The sequence below is a fragment of the Panthera leo genome, chromosome B3, assembly GCF_018350215.1.
Source record: "Panthera leo isolate Ple1 chromosome B3, P.leo_Ple1_pat1.1, whole genome shotgun sequence".
Taxonomy (NCBI): Eukaryota; Metazoa; Chordata; class Mammalia; order Carnivora; family Felidae; genus Panthera; species Panthera leo.
In genome coordinates this window covers 135,569,502-135,593,905 of record NC_056684.1, presented here as the reverse complement: position 1 = coordinate 135,593,905, position 24,404 = coordinate 135,569,502, and the positions used below count along the sequence as shown (strand labels likewise).

Below are 24,404 nucleotides of genomic sequence, written 5' to 3'. Positions count from 1 at the left end.
TAGCATGCACCAGAGTAAAAAGTCTAACATACTGTGTTTTCCTTGGTAGGTAGGTGAATTTCAAATAGTAATTTGCTTGTGTGAGTGTATGATTTGATTGAAGTTACTGCCACTTTGCATAATATCTACTTTGTAGAAGGATTCCTAGTCTTGAACACTATAGGTAGATCATTCTATGCTTAAATTCTCATATATATACGTGTATATATATACACATAAATATATATATATATGTATATATATATATATATATATATACATATATATATAGTGGGAAAAGATTGAAGGAAGCACAAATGTTAACAGTGATTTTCTTAACCTTATTTTCCTAAGGTTATGCTGTCAGTAGCAGAGATGAAAATAAATTCTAGGAATCTTGACAAAGTTCTTTTTCTAGCAGGTTTTTTTGTGATTTTGCATGTGTGTATTTAACTGTATTTGTTAAAATTTCATCCTTCATTATGAGGCTAGATTAACTATTTCCTGGTTGGCTTCCTAATAATTCCAATAATAGGTGTTAAATTGTGTGTTCTCTTAAACCATTATCCCTTTCAGTCAGGTAAATTTAATATATCCAGATGCTATACAAATATAGTATTCCTATTAACCCTATTCTCTAATATTAGAGCTTTATATCTTAGTGCATATATCTTCTGCTGGCAGCTCTGAGAGTTAAGCTTCCATAGTATGGAATTTACTCTCTAATTGTTAAAATTACCCCTTACTGGTACCGCCTCAGTTAAGTCATCATATCAGGTAATAGCAAGCAATGTATTCAAGTTTATTTATTTATTTTGAGAGACAGCGTGAACGGGAGAGAGGCAGAAAGAGAAAGAGATTCCCAAGCAGGCTCTGCCTTGTCAGCACAGACCCTGATGTGAGGCTTGATCCCACAAACCGTACATAAGATCATGACTTAAGCCAAAATCAAGAGTCGGATGCTTAACCGACTAAGCCACTTAGCCGCCCCCAAAGTAGTATTTTTATTTCAGGACTTCACAAGGAGGATCAACTTCTGGTATCAACCTCTTCAATGTTTATAAATTGCTTAAAATGTTAGATTATAATAACTGGTGGTTGCCTGTAAAGAGTAAAAAGAATAAATAATTTTTTTCAATTTTTTAGTCTCTACTTTTCCCTATGATTTGAAATACTCTTTCCATAATTATATATTTAAATTAGTCTGATTTGTTACTTTTCATTGCCTTAGAAAGTACATAATTGGTACATTTTATGGCTCAAAATTGCAGCTAACACTGATTCATAATTCAAGTTTAACTATTTGTTTACATTTTCTGAAATTTTTACATGTGAATTTGACAGCATGTCATTTGCAAATAAAAGCAGTTTTCAGTAGCTTGTTTTTTTTTTTAAACTGTGCAATTTGAGATACATTTGAAAAAATGAATAAAATTATTTTTGTTTCATATAAAGAAATGGATGAAAAGAGGCTGCTGGATCCAGGGTTGAAAGTTCGTAAAGGCCTCTGGGATTACACTCTGAAGAACCAGCAGATGGAATGCCTGAGTGACTGAAGAAAATGGGTGCTAATGCATCTAACTATCCTCATTCATGTTCCCCGAGGGTAGGGGGAAATCCTCAAGCCCAACAGACTTTTATAGGTAATGGTTTCAGTTTTTCTGATTTCATTTTCTTTTGTGAATATGAATAGAATTGTGTCTTCAGTGGTCTTTTTGGATGAAAAGAGAATTGAATTGTGAAGAAGTTATTATAGATAATGATTCTGTAGCATCCAGATTTTTCCCCCAACAAATGTGAATCTGGCTTGTATGATTTTTATCCTAACCAAGCTGCTGTAGCACCATTGATCTTTTCTTTGGTGTCTTAACCATAATTGCCATCTGCCCCCGGAAAGCTAGCAATCTCCACTGTTGTGAAAATAATGAAATACATGCTTCTTGTGTCCTGGTCCATTTATTTTCCCCAGTGCAAAGCAGCCTTGGTGTAGTTAAGGAAAAAAAAAAAAACATTTCACAATTATATATAAGTAGTATTCTGAATTTACAAATCCAGTTAACTCTCATTTCCTAAAATTCCATCATTAAAATCTATGATATCTGGGTTTTGATAGCCAGAGAACCAAAAGCATGTTTTCAAGTAAAGAATAATCTGCTCTGTTAGTCTCTGTTCCTTATTTAATATAAAAATGAATGATTTGATCTTTTAAATTTCTTTATAGAAACAAAAGTCAACTTTATTTGAATGGTTCAGGAATGTCTTCTCTAAAAATGTCTAGCGTGAAATATGTGTTAAAATGAATATTGAAAATGAACGTTAAGAACAAAGAAATACATTTTCATTTGTTTGATTTCCTTTTTAGGGACATCATCCTATTCTCAGCAAGGCTATGGTTGTGAATCGAAATTATATAGCCTTGACCATGGCCATGAGAAACCACAAGACAAAAAAAAGAGAACCTCTGGCCTTGCCACCCTCAAAAAGAAGTTTATTAAGCGTCGAAAATCTAATAGGTCTGCCGATCATGCCAAGCAGATGCGAGAACTCCTCTCTGGGTGGGATGTTAGAGATGTTAATGCTTTAGTGGAGGAATATGAGGGAACTTCAGCCTTAAAGGAGCTTTCTCTACAAGCCAGTTTGGCTAGACCAGAAGCTCGGACATTACAGAAAGATATGGCCGATCTTTATGAGTACAAGTATTGTACTGATGTAGACTTAATATTTCAAGAAACTTGTTTTCCTGTTCATCGTGCCATTTTGGCAGCAAGGTGTCCATTTTTTAAAACGCTGCTTTCTTCTTCACCGGAGTATGGGGCAGAGATCATTATGGACATCAGTACGGCTGGTATAGATATGCCCATGTTTTCTGCTTTGCTACACTACCTTTATACAGGAGAGTTTGGAATGGAGGACTCAAGGTTTCAAAATGTTGATATTCTCGTCCAGCTTAGTGAAGAATTTGGAACACCAAATTCCCTTGATGTAGATATGCGTGGACTTTTTGATTACATGTGTTATTATGATGTCGTCCTTAGTTTTTCTTCAGACTCTGAACTGGTTGAAGCTTTTGGTGGAAATCAGAACTGTTTAGATGAAGAGCTCAAAGCTCACAAGGCTATTATTTCAGCACGGTCCCCGTTTTTTCGGAATTTATTACAAAGGAGGATACGGACTGGTGAAGAAATCACAGACCGAACTTTGAGGACTCCCACAAGAATTATATTAGACGAGTCCATTATACCCAAAAAGTATGCGAAAGTTATATTACACTGTATGTATACTGATGTGGTGGACCTCTCCGGTTTGCACTGTAGCCCCTCCGTGGGGAGTCTCAGTGAAGTTCAGGCTCTCGTCGCAGGGAAGCCAAACATGACCAGGGCAGAAGAAGCCATGGAACTTTACCACATAGCACTGTTCTTGGAATTTAACATGCTTGCACAAGGTAAGAAATTCTAATTTTCAATTTTGATTTCTAGAATTACATATTTGTCTTCCACATTGAAAACACAGCCAGTATGCTCTATGATTTCACTGTTTGGGATATGAGGGGGTCAGTTTTTTCAAATGTATAGTTACGAAATTTGAGAAAGAATCGAAGGTTAGTATTAACGTGGCTGTTCATTTAGTGTTAAAACCAAGCATTCAAAACTAGTGACTAAGAGCAATAGATGAGATGTGAGGCTCTTTTTCCCTAATGTAAGACAATAGGTGTGGGAATGTATAATAACCACCTGCACTCCATCCACACCCAAGCTTTGAACTAGCCTTGTTTCCCAGATTTCATGGTTATTCTTGATCTAGGACTTCTTGGGTAACTTAGATTCTCATATTTATACTCAGTGAGTTATTGATGCTTAAATGTTTAGAAGAATGAATATTTATTCCAAAAATGAAGATAGTCACATTTGGATACAATGTGTTTGAATCAAAGAATTAGGCAGGGGTTTTTATTTAAATTTTTAAATATTCTGTATCTTCTTTTCAAGCTCAACTTGTACATCAAGCAACAGCCTACAGTGTGTAAGGTCAGTGCTAGACTCCTGTGCCTTCTTCATTTAATTTAAACCTTTTAGGTTAGGATGGCACATTTTTCTGTTATAGGCAAATGAATACATGAAAGTAACATTAAAGAATTATAGATCCATCGGTAAACATTAGAATCTTAAAATTTCAGAGCTAGAAATCAGCCTTCCACACACAGCAAAGAGAATTTGCTGTCTTGAAAAGATGCATTCTTTGCTTTCTGTGACCATATATTAAAACAAGTTATATGACATGAAATTACTTGAGAAATTCAGCTAATGAGTATTTGCTAAAAGAACATTAGAAGTTACCAATTAGAAGAAAATGTTAATGGCTGGGGTAAAACACAGGAATTTAATGAAATAAGGAATAATGAAAGCTAAGCACATTTTTCTAACTTGAAAATAAAATGTGTGTTGTGTGGCTCAATCAACAAATTAATGGGACTTAGAGAAATGAGATAAAAGCCTCAGTTAAACAACAACAACAAATTAGTTAATACAATGAGAGGAATTATACAGAAGAAAGCATTGATAAACCTGAGTGAAAAAAGTTGAGATTTCTGCTACATAAAGAGTCTTTTAAATTATCTTTTTAGCAATAGTACTAATTTAGTCTTATTACCACAATCAAAATCGTTAAAATATTTTGTTAACTTAAAATAATCATTAAGTTAATAATAGTAGGCTATTTTGATTTCAGGCTAGGAAAGTGTGTTCTCAAAAATAACCTAGCAGCTTGACCTACCACTATTTTATTCTATAAAACCGAATTTGTCAGAAAATGCGTCTACAGAAAAATTTGAAGGTTGAAACATTATTCAAAAGATATAATAACCTTTATTTTCTCAAATTGGTTTTATTTTTTGACATGTTTAACTAATAAGAAACTGAAGTGTATTATATACGCTTTGCTGTTTTTAAAAAACAGGAAAGCTGGGCTCCTGGGTGGTTCAGTCCATTGAGCATCTGACTCTTGATTTCCGCTCAGGTCATAATTTTATGGTTCGTGAGATTGAGCCCCATGGCAGGTCAGCAAGGAGCCTGCTTGGGATTTTCTCTCTCCCTCTCTCTTTCTCTTTCTCTTTCTCTTTCTCTTTCTCTTTCTCTTTCTCTTTCTCTTTCTCTCTCTCCCCCCACCCCACCTCTGCCCCTACCCTGCTCACTGTCTCTCTCTCAAAATAAGTGCGCTTTAAAAATTTTTTTTGTAAATGGGAAAGCATCCCTTAATACAGGTTTTTTGGGGGTAGTTAAGTTTTAAATGAAAAGTAAAATTATGAGCCAGCTCTTAGATCTTAGGTAGTACTTCATCTAAGGTTCTTTTATGTTAAGTGAGCTTAATTTTTTTTTAATCATTTAGCTAGAAATTGTATTTTTTAGTACACTTAAAGATATAGAACAACACTCCTTGTGCATGTCTTGGTTACTGTAAAAAAAAAAAAATTAAAAAAAAAATATATATGTATATGTATGTATGTATATATTCCCTCAAACCTGGGTGTCAGGTTTCCTGTCTCCTTTTGTTATGCATAATACAGAGTTGAGGTTATTTGGTATTTTGGTTTTTGCACTCCTTGTAGGCCTTATTTTTCTCCCATGCCCATGGTATTCAACCAATCCTATTAGTGCTTATAACAGACTACACCTTTAACACAGTTTTTACCTCATTTTTGTGGGAAGGAGAATATTTGGTTGCTTGGAGAGGAATTTTATACCATGAAGTTTAAGAGCTCAAGCTCTGGAACCAAACTGGATTTGAATCCTTCGCTATCATGTTTTAACTTGCTTGACCTCAGGGCAAGTCACCTGTCTAAGCCCCTATTTTCTCGTTTATAAAATCAGAATAGTAATGTGTAAAGTAGCATTATAAGGATTAAAAATATATAATATTAAGTGATTTGACTGGCACCTGATACATAGTTAGCATTCAGTAAATATTAGCTGCTAAATACTATTCATCAGAACATATTTCATTCATTACCATGTTCTTTTCTAAAACTTTATGTTTAAAAATAATTTTATAATTATATTGATTAAACCTAATACTAATACTTTATAGATTTTTATTAGGTTATTACTGATTATAAGTTTTTCTTACAATTTTATCACTGGTGAGATGGGACATGCCACTTACCAAACTATTGTAAATGTCTGGCTGTTTGTCATTTTACAATTGGTTTTTCTCAGCAGGAGTTCTACAAGCAGATTAAGCCTGTGATACTCTGAGGCATCTATGGTATCTAATGAATTAGCATCTCTCAGATGCATCCAGCATGATTATATGATAGTTATGTACCATTTTGGAGAAAATTAAGAAAATAGTCACCCAAATCATCATCTGTGATTAAGACGAGGGCTTAACCTCCAGTTAAAAAACACTGTGAGACTAGCCTGTTGGGCAGCTTGAGGGTTGGAGTGTACTGTTCTCATCCTTGTGTCCCCTATGCCTGGGACATGGTGGGCATTCAGTAAATGACTTTAAATTAATGACGGTTACTTTTTATTCCAAACTAGATTTAACTTCAAAAGTTAAAGCCCAGTTTTAAAAGGAAACAAATTCTGTCAGGGAAGGCTAGGACCTTGAGACTAAATACGTCCTTCAAGATGGAGAGGTGATTTAATGGTTTCAAGAGTATCATAAAAAGAGGCAGTATAGGCAGACAGCCAGAGTGGTGTGGATAAAAGAGTAGGTTCCTGGCCTATACTGAGAATGTGTTTTATTCAGACAAATAGGCAGTGACTATTAGGGAGGTGGATTACCAGATAATGGGGCCTCAAATTGCTGGCCTGGCATTGTAGGATTAGATTTAATTTCACCTGATATCCTACATAGCATATTAAACATAACTTTATCTCTGTCTCCTCCAAAGCCCTAATAGTATAGTAAAGAAGTAAAACAAATATAAACCCTCAGGACAAAGATACCTGAGAGGAAAACAACAGAGGAAAAAGGATATTGAAAATTTTGGAAGCTGGAAAGCAGATCATGACTGATCATTGGCTTACCAGAGAGGAGAGGTCTGTAACTCTAGATCCTATAGAGGAGTCTACTGAGGATAAGGGAGGCATTTCACAGGGGCTACTTAGTACTCTAGAAAGAAGGGATAAGCGTGGTGAACTAAAAAGAGATTTGATTTTAAGTCTGAATACTGAATGGATGAACCCTTTCCCCCCACCATGGAATTCACCTTTATAGGTGGCGTGTGTCAGAAAGGAATGGGGTTTTGTTTTACTTCATAAAGTGAGCTGGTATTCTGAGTATGCTGTATTAAATAATCCATATTCTCTTCTGATTTGTGCGATCTTCCATTAAGTTCCCACATAAATATGGGTCAGTGCTTTCCATTTTGTCTCCATAGCCCATTTGTCTGCTTTTGCATCAGTATCACTTGTGCCAGGTGACAAATCCTAACCTGCCCTTCAGTTCTCTTCTCTATCCCCACCCCTCCCCCCACCAAACACAATAAACCTGAGATTTTTTTTTTGAAGAAATTGAACTACAGAGATCTCAGATCTGGAAATAGCTATGAAAGGAAGGGTGGGGGTGTGGGGTAAAGCACAAAGTTGAAATCTGAATTTATGTAAAAGCCTACAAACTAAATGTCAAAATCACTCCTCTTCCCTGCTCTAGTCCAAGCCAGGCAGATAAAAGATTAAAAAAACTGGAGCTCTGGCACAAAAACAGACACTCAGATCAATGGAACAGAATAGAGAACCCAGAAACGGACCCACAAACGTATGGCCAATGAATCTTTGACAAAGCAGGAAAGAATATCCAATGGAATAAAGACAGTCTCTTCAGCAAGTGGTGCTGGGACAACTGGACAGCGACATGCAGAAGAATGAACCTGGACCACTTTCTTACCCCATACACAAAAATAAACTCAAAGTGGATGAAAGACCTAAATGTAAGACAGGAAGCCATCAAAATCCTTGAGAAAGCAGGCAAAAACCTCTTTGATCTTGGCCACAGCAACTTCTTACTCAACACATCTCCGGAGGCAAGGGAAACAAAAGCAAAAATGAACTACTGGGACCTCATCAAAATAAAAAGCTTCTGCACAGCGAAGGAAACAATCAGAAAAACTAAAAGGCAACCGACAGAGTGGGAGAAGATATTTGCAAACGACATATCAGATAAAAGGTTAGTATCCAAAATCTATAAAGAACTTATCAAAAAACAAAGAGTCCAGTGAAGAAATGGGCAAAAGACATGAATAGACACTTCTCCAAGGAAGACATCCAGATGGCCAACTGACACATGAAAAAATGCTCAACATCACTCATCATCAGGGAAATACAAATCAAAACCATACTGAGATACCACCTCACACCTGTCAGAATGGCTAAAATTAGCAACTTCGGCAACAACAGATGTTGGTGAGGATGTGGAGAAAGAGGATCTCTCTTGCACTGCTGGTGGGAGTGCAAACTGGTGCAGCCACTCTGGAAAACAGTATGGAGGCTCCTCAAAAAATTGAAAATAGAACTACCCTATGACCCAGCAATTACACTACTAGGTATTTATCCAGGGGATACAGGTGTGCTGTTTCAAAGAGACCCATGCACCCCAATGTTTATAGCGGTACTATCAACAATAGCCAAAGTATGGAAAGAACCCAAACGTCCATGGATGGATGAATGGATAAAGAAGATGTGGTATACACACACACACACACACACACACACACACACACACACACACACACACAATGGAGTATTACTCAGCAATCAAAAAGAATGAAATCTTGCCATTTGCAACTACGTGGATGGAACTGGAGGGTATTATGCTAAGTGAAATTAGAGAAAGACAAAAATCATATGAGAACTTTAAGAGACAAAACAGATGAACATAAGGGAAGGCAAGCAAAAATAATATAAAAACGGGGAGGGGGACAAAAACAAAAGAGACTCTTAAGTATGGAGAACAAACAGGGTTACTGGAAGGGTTGTGGGAGGGGGAATGGGCTAAATGGGTAAGGGTTATTAAGGAATCTACTGAAATCATCGTTGCACTATATGCTAACTAACTTGGATGTAAATTTAAAAAACAAAAATTAAAAAATAAAAATAAAAAAATAAAAACAAAAACCACACACAAAAACAAACAAACAAACAAACAAACCCTGGAGCTCTAGAAATAGTGAACAGCCCAAGAGCATATAGACTGGTGTGGGGACTGATGCGGGGGAGTGCCATGATGAAGTTATGCTCAGGAATTACATGGTGAAAAAACCAGTTTGCCTTCCAGTTCTGCAAAGAAAAATAAGTCAGCAAGCCTGCTTTTGCAACAGAGTTTCCACACAGCTCTTTAGTGCTTCATTCTTAAATATGAAAACCCATCTAAAGTTGAGGAAAACTTCCAAATTGACACACAGATGAGAACGAAGTATTAGAAGAAACCGTTGAAGAAAGCAGAAGAAAACTTCAACAGAAGCAAAATGCCCTTATATAGGGGTCCCTGGGTGGCTCAGTCAGTTAAGCGTCCAACTTTTGATCTCAGCTAGGTCTTAATCTCAGGATCAGGAGTTCAAGCCCTGCGTTGGGCTCTGTGCTGGGCGTGAAGCCTATTTAAAAAAAAAAGGGAAAAAGCCCTTTTATAAAAGCGTTCTGTTGAATCAATGAGACATAAATAGGATTCTGTAAGAGTAAAGACAGCAGCTGTTGGAAATAAGGTAGCAGAAATGAAAAACACATAAAAAGATTGAAAGGTAAAATTGAAGAAATCTAGAAAGTAGAACAACAAAGATGGACAAATAGAACTATAGTATTGGTCCAGGTGTAACAATTTAACAAGCAGTGGTTTTAGAAACATACGAGAGAAAATGGAAGAGAAGCCAGTGGTAATATAAGAAATACTGCTAAAGCTAAAGGAATTTCTGTATTAAAAAGTTTTATCCCTTTCTCTAGGGAACTCTAGAGAAAAAGAGAAGATTCTACAGTGTTGCAGAGAGAGAAAAATTAGGTTCCATACAAAGAAATAGGACTCTGAATACTGTTGAACTTTTCAATAGCAGCAGCTGAATGCTGCAATCCAGTGGCATAGTGCCTTTAAAAAGCTGATGGAAAATTATTTTCTACACAAAATTCTATATTTAGCCAAACTGTCAATCAAGTGAAAGGCTAGATGAAGGCATTTTTTTCAGTCTTGCTTCAGAAAATTTTTCTCCCCTGCAACCCTACTGAGGGAAGTTATTAAGGATGTGTTCCACTAAATCATGAAGTGAACCAAGAACAAGTGTGGGACCCAGAAAATGGGGTCAAACACAGGAAATAAGAAAGGGAAATCCTAAGTACTAGCTGTATAGTAAGTCTAGTGGGCATCAAGTCTAGACTGGACTAGGAGGGTGAAAGTCTCCAGGAACATTAAATGACAAGTGGCATTAAAAGATTTCATGGGGGCAGGGGGGGATTCCTGGGTGGCTGTCGGTTAAGCATCCGACTCCTGATTTCAGGTCAGGTCATGATCTCGTGGTTTGTGTGATCAAGCCCCACATCAGGCTCTGAGCTGACAGCACAGAGCCTGCTTGGGATTCTCTCTCCTTCCTTCTCTGCCCCTCCTCAACTCATGCATGAGGGTGTTCTCTCTCTCTCTCTCTCTCTCTCTCTCTCTCTCTCTCTCAAAATAAATCTTAAAAAATTTTCATGGACCTTTTGGTGCTTTTATGAAGAATTAACAATAGGTTTATAGAAAATGAAGCAAGTGGGAAAAGTAGAAAATAATACCTCCAAGAAAAATTTAAAATTGCATATGGAAGAAAATATAATTCTAGTTGCACAGCTTGGCTCAGCAGTAAGCAGTATTTAAATAGTCCTAATATTAACACTGAATATTGATTTAATAAAAATTATAACATAGAGGTAAATATCAGAAGAAACAACTTAAGAATTGACAGTAGTTAGTTGCCTCTGACTGGGAGTAGAAAAGAGATAGGGCGGGGGGGTTGTTTTTAGAGGAAGCTTTTTATTACCACTAGCTACAAGACTTTTTAAATTATGAGCATATGCTGCTTTGATTACAAAATTAATTTTTTTTATGATATGACATCAGTGCTCAAAAGAACCAGAGAGACCTAGATAGGATAGGCCATAATCCTAAGGAACTGGGGGATTTGTCATACAAATCAGTAATGTTAACTAAAAAGATTGTGCTTATCATTTTAGGTTACAAAGGGTTTTTACTTTCTCTCACTTGGTTGTCCTGACAACCTGTCAGTATGGTGGGGCTTAGAGTTGAATAACTAGCCTTTTCTCCAGCTTGTCAGTGATAAGGTTGTGACTCATACCAGCTCTTCTGACCCTAAGCCCAGAAACCAGTTTCCAGGGATGAAAGTGGGAGGCCACTGTAGGCCTGTTTGTAGGAACGAAATAGCAGACTAGTGATTGAAGCATCAACTCAGAGGAGTCTCAGCCATGAACCTGATTTGTGCTGAACCTCTTGGGTAAATGAGGGGAAATGTGGGCCCAGCTAGGAGGTTTAAAAACTGAGCAGGGACCTGGGTAGGTCACCACTCAGACTTTGCTTCAGAGCCCTTAGCTAAAGAACAGAGGGCTTTGTACTGAGTAGGCTGCTCTTTCCTGAATAGATTAATGTTTCTGTACCAATTATTTGACTTTTGGCTGCCAGCATAAAGACCTTCTTCCTAGTTTTGAGAAATTCCTCATTATACAGGTCTTGATAGAAGGCAGAGCACACCTCCCAGTGTAAAAACCTAAAAGGTTAAATGCTTGCTTTCTCAGCCTTCTCACTGGTTAATGTTTAAGCACATTACCTGGGCTTTTTGAATCAGGAGCTCATTAGCACAAAGAAGCAAGGACTATAGAAGGGTGCCTGGCTGGCTCAGTTGGTAGAGCATGCAATGTCTTGATGTCAGGGTTGTGAGTTCGAGCCCCTCACTGGGTGTAGAGATGACTTTAATTAATTAATTTAATTAGTGGCACCTGCGTGGCTCAGTCAGACATGATTTTGGCTAAAGTCATGATTTCAGGGTCATGATCTCAGGATCTTAGGTATGGAGGCTGCTTAAGATTCTCTCTCTCCCTCTCTCTTTGTCCCTCCCCCATTCACACATGCGTATACTCTTTCTCTCTCTCTCAAATAAAATTAAATACATTTAAAAACATTATTTAAAGGCAAGGGCTATAGAGAATTCTTTCTGTAAGCAGGGTGAGAGCCGCAACATCCAGTGGAAAAGAGAGAGGTCAGTGGCAGTGATGCCGATGATGGCATCCACTGTCTCTACACAGAGCAGGAGCTGTAGTGGCCTGGGGCCCAGAGCGACACGGGCTACTCACTGGGCTCTTTCCCTGATGTAGTCCTCAGTGCACAGCCTTTGTTCTTGTTTGTTTTCCGTGTCTGGTCTTCAACTTTCCCAGAAACTATGGGCTAAAGTATCCTTTCAAATAAAGTCCTTTTCTGTTGAAGCCAACTAGAGTTGTTTTCTGTGGTTATAGCTTGGAAGCCTGGTTGATAACAGTACATATATTAAAAAGACCAGTGTATAAAATTCCAAAATAGGTGGCTAGATTAGAAGAGCCTCAAAAAAAGGACCAGGTGTTCGATCACTGCTTTCACAATGATTTTAGCATGCACTGTGTAAACACCTCTGAAAACATGAGCACCTTAGTGAGAATATATTGATTTATAATTTTCTGAAAAAAAATTAGAAAATCCACTCTTTAGAGGAACTGTAGGTTTTCTCATGAATTTTAACAACCCATGGCCTATCATAAGAAGGGAGTATATGATGTTTCCTTATTATAAAGACTCTTGACCTCAGAACAAAATAGCCCAGATTATCACCAACATGTACATGCATGCATATTCCAGCTCAGGATATTTTACAGTAGTGTACTTTCAATTGCAGATTTTATTTTTTTAGCTTGATCAAAACTGTATTTTTCAGTCTTTGGAATATGAAATTTACTTATACAACTCCAAAGTGGACCCTGTAATGCATTGCCCATATTTTTAGTTACAATGTATGTGATTATATTTTTTTTGAATTAGAAATCTAACAGAGAAACAACTGAAAGCAATGACCTAATTTTTCCCTTAGCAACTTGGTCAGATTTCAAGAGTGTGTGACTTGAAACAAATGCAAAGCAGTAAAGACTGTCTCCATTCACTGAGCCATTCCTCCCTCTTCCTGTCCTCTCCATTGTCCCCATGTTAACACTCTTCTTGTGTCTCAGTTCAATTGAACTGGCAGTTCATTTTACTTCTGTCTATAATTATTTCCTCTTCAGCAAGTTAGTCTGAATCTACTTCCTAGAGAATAATGGAGCTAAGTTAAAGACCATTATCAACAGATCAGAATAGTAAATGGAGATTTCAGTTAACTATGCAATATAGATGAAGAATTAATCTGTTTCAGGAATGGCAGTTCAGGTGACTCTCAAGTTCTGTATCTGTAATCATAAGGACACTTAGCACTTAAATTCTTTACTCAAAATTATGAGTAGAGTTCTAAAGCATAATATTTTATTGCATTTTTTTATTTTAAAACTTAAACCATTTTTCATGTAGACTACAAACTCTCCACCTCTGCCCCTCTGCTCACACTTTTCTTTGTCTTAGAATACCTTTGCCTTTGACCACTAAATGTCCACGTTCTACCCCACTCTTTAAGACCAAATTCACATGCTACTTCCTTTGTTTCCTCTCAGGCATTCCAAATTAAAAGTATTTTCTACCTCCTGCAAACTTCCAAAACACTTTCTTTATGTTTCTTTTAGGTTTTTACATCTTCTAACTTATTTTGGAATTGTCTTTGTACATGTGTCATTTCCTCTATCAACTAGTGTATTATATACCCCCTAAAGACAGGGGCAAAATCTTAGTCCTCTTGAATCACCCAAAGAACCTAGCACAATGCTTTTTTGCTGTTAGTGGACTCTGAGTTACATATTTTGAATTATCTTTTTTTTTTAAGTTTATTTATTTATTTTGAGAGAGAGCGTGCGTGCATGCGCACATGTAGGGAAGGGGCAGAGAAAGAGGGAGAGAGGGTCTCAGGCAGGCTTGGCAATGTCATCCCAGAGCCTGGTGTGGGGCTCAGACTCACAAACCATGAGATCGTTACCTGTGCCAAAGTCGGATGCTCAACCCACTGAGCCACTCAGGTGTGCCAAATTATCTTTAATACCTATGAAAAGTGAGTAACTTTTTAAAAGGGGGGGGAGGGTATGTAATAAATGTTTGACTGTAGAAGTTACAAATAAAATTAAAACACTCTAGGAGATAAATATGAAGCAGTATTTATTTTTATTTTTTAAGTTTATTTATTTTGAAGAGAGTGAGTGAGGAGGGGAAGGGCAGAGAGAGAGGGAGAGAGAGGATCCCGAGCAGGCTCTGCACTGCCACAGCCCTACATGGAGCTCAAACTCATGAACCATGAGATCGTGACCTGAGCTGAAATCAACAGTCAGATGCTTAACCAACTGAGCCACAGGTGCCCTTGAAGCATTATTTTTAAAATTAAGTTTAGAGTTGGTCTAAATACTGTATAATTCTGTACCATTAAACTCAGTTTTAAGTTAAATTTCAAATAAAGTTGTCTTATCAACTTTTTATTTTGTTGTTCACTGTTATGTAAATAAGATGTCAGTTGAATTTAAAATATTCTTGGAGGGCTCCTGGGTGGCTCAGTCAGTCAGGTAAGCGTCCAGCTTCAGCTCAAGCCATGATCTCACTGTTCATGAGTTCAAGCCCTACATTGGGCTCTGTTCTGACAGCTCAGCCTGGAGCCTGCTTTGAATTCTGTCTGTCTGTCTGTCTGTCTCTCTCTCTCTCTCTCTCTCTCTCTGCCCCTCCCCCACTCATACTCGGTCTCTCTCTCAAAAATAAACAAACATTAAAAATTTTTGGTTTTAATATTCTTGGAAGCCATTCAAGGCTATTAATCTTTTGAAGCCAGAAAATTTAATCTGAGGACAGTTAGAAGCCTTTTCTCAACAATAAGCAAAACTTTTCTATGCATACTAAAATCCCAAGGATGCCACAGTCAAGGGAAACGGTGAAACAGAGGAAGACTTGCTTGTTTTGGTTTGGTTTGTTTTTCTTCCCCAACACAAATTTTTTTATTATAGTCAAGATCTGAGAGATTTAATTTGAACTTTACAGACATTAATATAATCAGACAAAAGATGAAATGCTGTACTCAGGTCATTATGGATATGAATACAAAACTTTGAACAACATGGGGACAAGGAAGAACCGCGCATTTATTATTTAAAGTGTATATTGAACTCTAGACACCACGAGAATAGCGGAAAGCATCTGCAATGATGCCACCCAGTACAGTGTATTCTGAAGTAGAGACTTGATTTCAAGTTAGCATTTTTTGAACAACGTTGCTATGCAAGGTGCAATACCAACGAGAAGAGAATTAAAAGGAGCCGTGTTTGAATGTCACTATGTACCTAGTGTCACGATGGGCACTTATATCTTTTCGTCTTCACAGCAATCCTGTGAAGCTCAGAGAATGGGTCTCTCATTTGCTCGGGTTCAGAGATAAATAACAGTACCCAAATTAAATGGTATTTTATAAATATGAAGTCTGGGGTTAGATCTGTGCTCCAGTCCTGGCTCTGTCATATGCTAACCATATAAATTCTTCCCGGTTCCTCAACTCGAGCTTGTCTCTTTCTCTCCATTGAAGTGTGGGCATCAAGCACTATGCCTGACGGTTGGGAGGGTCTTAACAAATGTTTTTAAAACTGACTTACATTAACTCTTTGGTAGATAATTTCTAAAGATAGAGTTGAGTTGTTTTCCTTATGCATCATTCGACAGCGTGGTCCCAAGCTTCCAAAGTCTAAAAAAAATTTACCAGATTCAGACTTTTTTTCAACACTGATACATAGGGTTACAATTGTAGGGTACATTCAACATTAGATGGCAAAACAAGGCCATAAAAAAATGGTCCACAGAGGTTTCCCATGGTGGTAGACTGCTTGGTGTAAGCTACCACTCACGGAAGCACTGAGAGAAGTGGCCTTTTCTGGAAGCCCCAACTTATTTTTATTTTTCTGATTCTGCAGTAGTCAAATTTTGGCCACTCCTCTTCTGTTGCCAAGGAATACAAAAATGTAATGCAACCCAAGATGCAGGTTGTTTGGGGGAAGACATCAGTGATTGAGGAAAGAAAATGATAGAAGGAAGAACCTCAGCATCGTACAAATATCCTGGCTTTTCAAATTCAGTATTGAGGTACAGAGTTGAAGCTTCTGCCTTAAAAACAAATATTATACTTACCTCCTCAAATATCTAGAGTAGAAGGACTTTGACCAGACACAGGCGTTTTAGAAATGGTGGGAAGAAACTATTCCAAGAATTAAGATGGATTAGTAATGACATTATTTAGCTATTACTGTGTGGAATACCTCACTTAATCTTTATGGTAACCTGTATGGTAGCTACCGTCGTTGTTCCCATTGTAGAGATGCAGGAACAAATGCGTTGTTTCCTCCCCAAGGCCACTTCTGCTGATCAAATCTGCTTTATAGATACATGAATATGTGTTTCTATTTCACGTGCATATCTTGTTCTGTAGTGTAAATAAATAGTAGCACAACATACATATTATTGTCTGGCCTTTTTCACACTTAAGCTTTGGAAAAACGGTGTCAGTACATGTAGAGTCACTTTATGTTAATGTATTTTTTTTGTTTCTAAAATATAAGAGTTGGGGCACCTGGATGGCTCAGTCGGTTGAGTGTCCAACTCTTGATTTCGGCTCAGGTCATCTCAGTTTGTGGGATTGAGCCCTGCATAGGACTCTGTACTTACAGAGCCTGCTTGGGATTCTCTCCCTTTCTCTCAAATAAAAAAAAAAAAAAAAAAAAAAAGATTCACTCTCTCCCTCAGCCATGCACACACGTGCATGTGCTTTCTCTCAAAAAAATTAAAAAAAAATACATGTGACGTACTGACGTTTGGATATTTAGATAATACAAATAATACAAAAAGTGTTTAAGAACCGTTTAGTCTCACTTCCCAGTGAAAAACACTGCTAACAAATAGCGCCTTTTTATAAATATCTTGTAAAGACTGAATCTTAGTTTGGAGTATGTATAACTGACCAGAAAGTTCTTGCCTCCAACTATTTTTTCATATATTTAGATGAAACAAAATACCAGTTTCTATTACAAGTTAACATGGGGTGGCCGCACTATGTCTCCACAAAGGGAATGACTTTGATTTATAGAAAGACTTTGAGCTCAGCATAAGAGACTCTTAAAAACTGAGAACAAACTGAGGGTTGATGGGGGTGGGAGGGAGGGGAGGGTGGGTGATGGGTATTGAGGAGGGCACCTTTTGGGATGAGCACTGGGTGTTGTATGGAAACCAATTTGACAATAAACTTCATATATTGGAAAAAAAAAAAAAAAGAAAGACTTTGAGCTCTGTTTTGGTTATCTTTGCTATAACATTTTCGTATACCTCACATGTAGCATTGATACATCTGTAAAACTTCTGATACGTGCTTTACATATCATGGCATTTGAAAGTGAAATATCCACACATCAAAAAGTTGTGCCAAAACCCCCAAAACACAGTTTGCACACCTATGCATCTTTGTTTCTAACCATATTCCTCTTCAATCATAATAGAGTTAGGCCTTTTCCAGAATGGGTTGGTTTTAATACCGTTTCCACTGTCAGTGTGTTTCTTCCTGATGGAAGCTTACATTAAAGAACAATACTGAATTTTGATACTGATTCACTAAAATACTTCTAGAAGATCCATAGGTATCACATTGGTTCTCTAAACCTGTTGATGTCTGAGCTGTATCTAATTATGAGAGGTTCAGAAATTTTTCTAAACTAAACTGAGATTAAATAGTTTTTGTTATTCTAGTGCATCATCTTAACTTCTAGATTGATAGTTTTTGTTTATAAGTGTAAGCAGTAAATAAAAATATAAAGTATCTAAAGTCTTCAGTGTCGTGAGCCCTACTTCTAAACTACATTTTGATGTCAGATTTTTAGAGATACTAAGTTAAATAGAAGTGGATGCATACAATGTTGTAAATCTGATCATTGTAATATGTCTGTAATCCTGAGAGAATAGCAGCAGCCTGAGTCTGCAGCAGATGTAGATGAAAATGGTACATTATGGAGGAGAAGGAAGAAAATAACCTGTCAATTCAAACAGACCTTGGTATAGAATTAGCACTGTGACTCCTATACTTTATTTATTTAGCAGACTTACTGTATGCCAGACCCCAAGATTGAAGTAGTGAGTCTTGTAATAAGTACCCAAACTGTGTAAGTGCTCAAGTAGAGCAAAGCACTGTATGAGAGGGGAACACACAGGAAGAAGAGCCCCAGACCTCAGTATAGGAAGTTAGGGAAGGGAGGTCTGGAGAATGAATGGGAGTTAAATAAATAAAGATTGCAGATAAAGGTTAGGCAGAAGGAAAGCAGGTGGAAAGGCCCAGAGATAAATGAGAGCAAGGCACTTTGGGTTGGGATAGGGGGTGCAGAGACAAGAGTGGTGTGGTGAGAAATGAGGCTACAGAGACAATTAGGGCTCTATAATAAAGAACCTGGCCTACCATGCCGAGACATTTGGCTTTATGCCGAACATAGCAAGTAGCATGACCTGATTATGTATGCGTTTTCCGAAAGATCTCTTTGGCTTAGATCATAAGCAGCATGCAGACACCATAAGAAATGTCCCAGAAATAGTGTGTGTGTAGGGGGGCAGGGAGTAATACATAAACAGATATAGTCTATAAATTACACATCAAAAATTGATAATTCTTTTTTAAAGTTTCCTACGATGTGTATTCATTTGTTTAGTAGAATTTTTGAGCACCTATTTTTTGCCAGGCACTGTGCTAAGCTCTTAACTTACATTATCTTCTATGGTAGGTATTATCTCCATTTACAGGTAAACTGACACTTGAAAATATTGTAAAACTGGGTTTATAGCTAGGAAATGTTTTGGCCAAAATTTGAATCCTGGTCTTTCCAACTGCAGAGCTACTCTTTCCCATCACTGGGGAAGAGGGAACATGGTCTCCATGAGAAGAAGTCATCTGTGAGGTACATAGTTTTGAAGGGAGTGCACAGTTGTGTTAAGAGATAACTAATCAGTAAATATCACAAAGTTTTCTGAAAATCATAATATGGCTGTACCCCAAAAGCTTTGGATTTTTTTTTTATTATTAAAACAGAATTGAAGATACTAACTTACTGTTTTGACACAGTGGGAAATGGTTTAAGGATAGTAACGTATAGACATAAATGGGTATTTTTTGTTTTTAGTTGAAAGGATGTGAACCTCTGAGTTTTTCACTTACTGAGACTATTAGAATTGTTTTTGTTTAACATTTTAACAAATGACATGTGAGTGGAAGGTGCATGGTACATTTGGGTTGTCAGCATTTCTGTTCCCTTTATGATCTTTGACTTGCTCTGCCCCCTCCAGACTCTGCTCTCCTATCCTTACCCACTCCCCACAGATCCCATGCTTGCTTCTGAATTAGAATACACCAGGATAATAATGTATAAGGAAACTTAATTATAGTAAGAGTTGCATCTTATTTAATCCTGAAAATAATCCAGTGAGGTAGATTTTGAGGATTAGGGAACATTTTTCAGATGAGGAAACAGGCAGAACTTCTTGTATCACACAGTTAAAAGGAATTGGGATTGGGTCTCTGGTCAGTCTGACTTGAACGGTGTATCTTGCGTCTCTCTTCTAGTAAGATGCCTGTACATTAGGATATGTGTTCAATTTCAAGATCGGGCAACCTGTAGGTTCCAGAATTAGATCTCCCTGCATTGTAATATAGTGGAGGCTTACATATTATGCACGGTGTCTGTATTTACAGAACTGACATCCCTGTGAATGCTTTTCCCTTTCCTCGTGCTGTTTTCACCTACCCCCAAAGCCCTTAAGCCTATTAAAAATAGCATATTAAACATTAAGTTATAAAGAAAACATTAAATCAATATAAAGATATACATATGTATCCAAGTGAGTATCTTAAGGGTTCTTAGTCTTGTCTTTTTCCTTTCATGTCTTAGAGAAATCTTTAATCTTTTATAATTGTCTGTGTGCTTTAGCCTCCTCCCTTCTTTACCAAGTTACTTCTTTCCTATCTTCCTCTGTCTATTCTTTCTTTTCACTCAACTTGGGAAAAGCTATCTGAATAAAGAATACAAGCACTCAGGGTACATCTTCACACACAAGCAGCATGAATCTCAGTGATTGCCTCTTTCTCATCAGAAGGGAGTAATGTTCTCAAAGCAGAGAACCTTCTCATTTCCTTTCCAATATTTGCTTGGATTTTGTGGTCAGTGATTGATTTTATGTTGGCACTGAGGGAAGGAACTCCTGGCAACTTCCATAGCCTGATGGTTTTTGTTTGTTTTTGCTTTGATTTTTTTGAATAGATATAATATATTCAAATAGGACAAAAGTCAAAATATATGAAGAGTACTCAGCAAAGAGTCTCCTGTTCCCCCAACTTTTTGTCCCCCACCGCTGAGTTCCCCTTCTTGTTACCAGTGTTACCAGTTTCTTATACATCTATCTGCTGAGGTAGACAATCCAGAGATAGTCTCAGTACATATGTTTTAAAATATATTGAAAGGAAACATAAAAAGATATTTGGAATAGATCTACAGTATTACTAATGCCCTCTGACATTTAGGTATTGCAAGGAACTTGTGAGACTATTAAAAGGGGCAGAAACTTGAAAGATATTCTTCCATGTAGAATATATCTACACTTTATATATGGTACACTTTAGGAGTTTGCTTCTATATTATGTATAGAGGGTAATTTTTTTTTTTTTTTTTTTTAAAGAGAAAGAGCAGGGGAGGGGCAGGGAGAGAGGGAGAGAGAGAATCCCAAGCAGGCCCCAAGCTCAGTACAGAGCCTGATACAGGGCTTGAGATCATGACCTGCGCTGAAATCAAGAGTTGGACTCTCAACCGACAGAGCAACCCAGGAGCCCCAAGGGTATTTTTAATATCTACCCAACAGGAACAACCAAATTCTGAACATTAGCCAAAAGGGTATGAGAAATAAAACCCAGAAAAACTCAACTTGCTTTTCATCTTTTTTTTTGTAGTGAAAATAGATTTTAATTTAAATTTCTTTTTCTTTTTTTCTCCCTAGCTTTGAGACATAATTGACATATAGCGTTGTGTTAAGTTTAAGGTACACAGTGTAATGATTTGATACATGTATGTGTTGTGAAATGTTTGCCACAGTAATATTGGTTTATGCATCCTTTACCTCACATAGTTAACATTTTGTTGTTGTTATGGTCACAACACAAAGCTGTACTCTCAAAACAACTTTCAAGTATACAATACAATATTAACTGTAGTCACCATGCTGCACATTAGATCTCTGGACCTTATTCATCTTGTAACTAAAAGTTTCTACCCTTTGATCAACATCTCCTTGTTTCCTCCACTCCTCAGCCTTTGGAAACCACCATTCTGTTCTCTATTTCTGTGAGTTTGATGTTTTTAGATTCCACATATAAGTGAGGTCATACAGTATTTGTCTTTCTCTATCTGAATTATTTCACTTAGCATGATGCTTTCAGCGTTCATCCATGTTGTTGGTATATGGCGGGATTTCCTTTTTTATAGCTGAATAATATTCCTATACACACACACACACACACACACACACACACACACATTTTCTTTATCCATTCGTTTCCATATCTTGACTGCTGTGAATAATGCTGTAGTGAACATGGGAGTGCAGATATATCTTCACGATAGTGATTTCATCATCCTCAGATACGTACCTAGAAGTGGATTGCTGACTCATATGGTAGTTCTGTTTTTATTTTTAAGGAACCTTCATCCTGTTCTTGGTTGGCTATGCCAACTTATATTTCCACCAACAAAGCACCAGAGTCTCCACATCCTTACCAGTACTTGTTATCTCCTTTTTGATAATAGCCATTCTGACAGGTGTGAGGTGATATCCTATGGTTTTGATGTGCATTTCCCTGATGATTGATGTTGGGCACCTTTTCATGTACTTTTTGGCCATTCGTATGTCTTTGGAAAAATGTCTATTCAAGTCCTCTTCCCAATTTTTTAATCAGATTATTTGCTGTTGAGGTATAGGAGTTCCTTACACATTTTGGATATTAACCCCCTATCATACATGGTTTGTAAATATTTTCTCTCATTCTGTAAGTTGCCTTTTGATTTTGTTGATTGTTTCCTTTGCTGTGCAGAAACTTTTTACTTTATGTAGTCCCACTTGTTTATTTTTTGTTGTTTGTGTTTTAGGTCTTATTTCTAAAAAATCATTACGAAGACCCATGTCAAAAAGCTTTATTCCTATGCTTTCTTCTATGAGCTTCATTGTTTCAGGTCTTACATTGAAGTCCTTAATCCATTTGAGTTAGTTTTTGTGAGTGGTGTAAGATAGGGTCCAATTTCATTCTTTTGCCTGTGGATGTTCAGTTTTTCCAGTAGCATTTTTTGAAGAAACAAACCTTTCCCCCTTGAGTGTTCTTGGCTCCCTTGTCAGTTAGCCTTTTTTTTTTTTTTTTTTTTTTTTTTGCCAAATTATAATGCAACTTTACCTAAAATATTGATTGCAGTTTTTCCTACCCTTCCTCAGGGAAGTGGAAAGTTAGACATGTGCTGAGAAAAGACAACTGCAGTAGATCAAAGAAAGGAGCGCTTAGGGCAGACTAAAATGATGAGGACTGTCCAGTATGTCAGAAACTGTGTTACTAAAATGGTCGTAAACTTACTGTGACGAGTAGACCCTAAGGTGACCCCTAATGATCTTCATCTTCTGGTATTTATACCCTTCATGCAGCCCCTCCTCTTAAGTGTGAGCACAGCATACATCTTGTTTCTAGCCAGTACAGTGTGGCAAAGATGAGATGTCATTCCCATGATTACATCACACTTGAGAAGACTGTCGTTAACAGTAGACTTACACTGGAGACTTTTTCCCTTGCTGGCTGTGAAGAAGTAAGCTACTATGTTGTAAGATGGCCTATTGAGCAGACCTCATGGCAAGAACTTCAGGAAGCTGGGCCTTTTTTAGTTATATGGCCACAAGGAAATGATTTCTGTCAACAACCTGAATGGGCTTGGAAGCCAGTTCTTCTCCAGAACTTCCCCAGTTCCTCAGATGAGAATGCAAGCCCAGCTGACACCTGATTGTAGCCTTCCAAAACCCTAAGCGCCCAGGTGACCAGTGCCCAGATTCCTGACCCACAGAAGATACGAGATGATTTGTTGTTTTAACCTGCTAAGTTTGTGGTAATTTGTTACACAGTAATAGAAAACTAATACATTATTTAATCTTATGTTATTTTCACATGTCAAAATGGTTTCATATCAATAATTTGATGTGATTTAACTTAACGAGGAGAAAAACAGTAATTTAGATCCAATTCATCACAGAGTCTTCAAGGTGATAATCAGCCACACCTCTACAAAAGACTCAATTCAGGAACGATGGCGCAATTAGCCACAGTCCCAGCTGCTGCAACTGGCTGGAGGCTATAATTGATATTCTCCTCAAAACTATATCACTCAGAGTTCAGTTAGGGAAGCTGAGCAGCTCTTAGGGGATAAGGGAATTCTAGGAATTGAGCCTCACACAGCCACAGGGGAACCCCAGGGAAGGGAAGGGAAGATGGGAACAGGAGGGAAGTAGAATGCGGAGGAGCTAACAGCCCGTCAACCTGAGAGGCCCAGCACTCTAAGCCACTGTCCTGAGGCTGCACAAGGGAGGGGAGCATGTGCAGAGTGGCTGTTTTGTCTGGGGCTCTTCCGTCAAGCATCTGGTGGTGACCTGGGGCTGGTGTAGTCACCTGGGCTGCAGCTGGGAGGGAGAACTGGGCTTGGAGCAGAGGAGAGGGAGGAACAGCTAGAACCCACGGGCACCTCTGTGTTTGCCCATCACCACACCCAATTATGGTGACTTTTAGAGAGGGAGGACTGCTGCTTTTGCCTTCCAGATCTCACACATTTCTCTTTTGACCAACTTCGCTTGGAACCATATAGGAATGGAGATTGTGGGAAACAGTTTAGTGTTAAGCAAGTTGAAACAGTACAAATTAGCACAGTCTCCCTTTTCTATCACCCAACCTAGATTTTCATTATCCTTTGCTAATATTTCAGCAGGTCTGGGTGACCTGCCAGGTGTTTTGACCCAGACTTTCATCCCAGAGGTCTCTGGGTTGCTTTATCCATGGTTGCTACAGTTTCCCAGTCTCTGTTGTCACTGCGCAGAGAAACAACAAAGGATGTCCTGGTGAATGCCTTGAATTTCAGACAGACACCTTCCTGCACCTGTTGTATTTCCCCAGACCTAGCATCCTGGTCCAGCATTCTCAAGATCTCCCATGAGCGATCCTCTAAACACTGCCGGTCCAT

The 24,404-nt window shown here is 37.7% G+C and overlaps 1 protein-coding gene across 10 annotated transcripts in view; it reads left to right on the top strand.

The window, feature by feature from the left end:
• The first annotated feature begins 1,410 nt into the window (after positions 1–1,410).
• The window catches only part of BTBD7 (BTB domain containing 7), a 57,634-nt gene continuing 34,640 nt past the window's right edge, over positions 1,411–24,404 (top strand). For 4 of the 10 annotated variants that reach the window (XR_006204032.1, XM_042944153.1, XM_042944152.1 and 1 more), the window contains exons 1-2: positions 1,412–1,622; positions 2,342–3,421. Coding sequence is in view for 7 of the 10 variants with exons in the window: in XM_042944153.1 (XP_042800087.1) it covers positions 1,541–1,622; positions 2,342–3,421 (1,162 nt within the window). In the remaining 3 variants the exon portion in view is untranslated. Of the gene's footprint in view, positions 1,623–2,341; positions 3,422–3,965; positions 4,801–7,632; positions 7,668–16,046; positions 16,692–24,404 lie in introns of those variants that run through there. The other 6 variants (XM_042944160.1, XM_042944158.1, XM_042944161.1 and 3 more) reach the window with 6 other exon arrangements.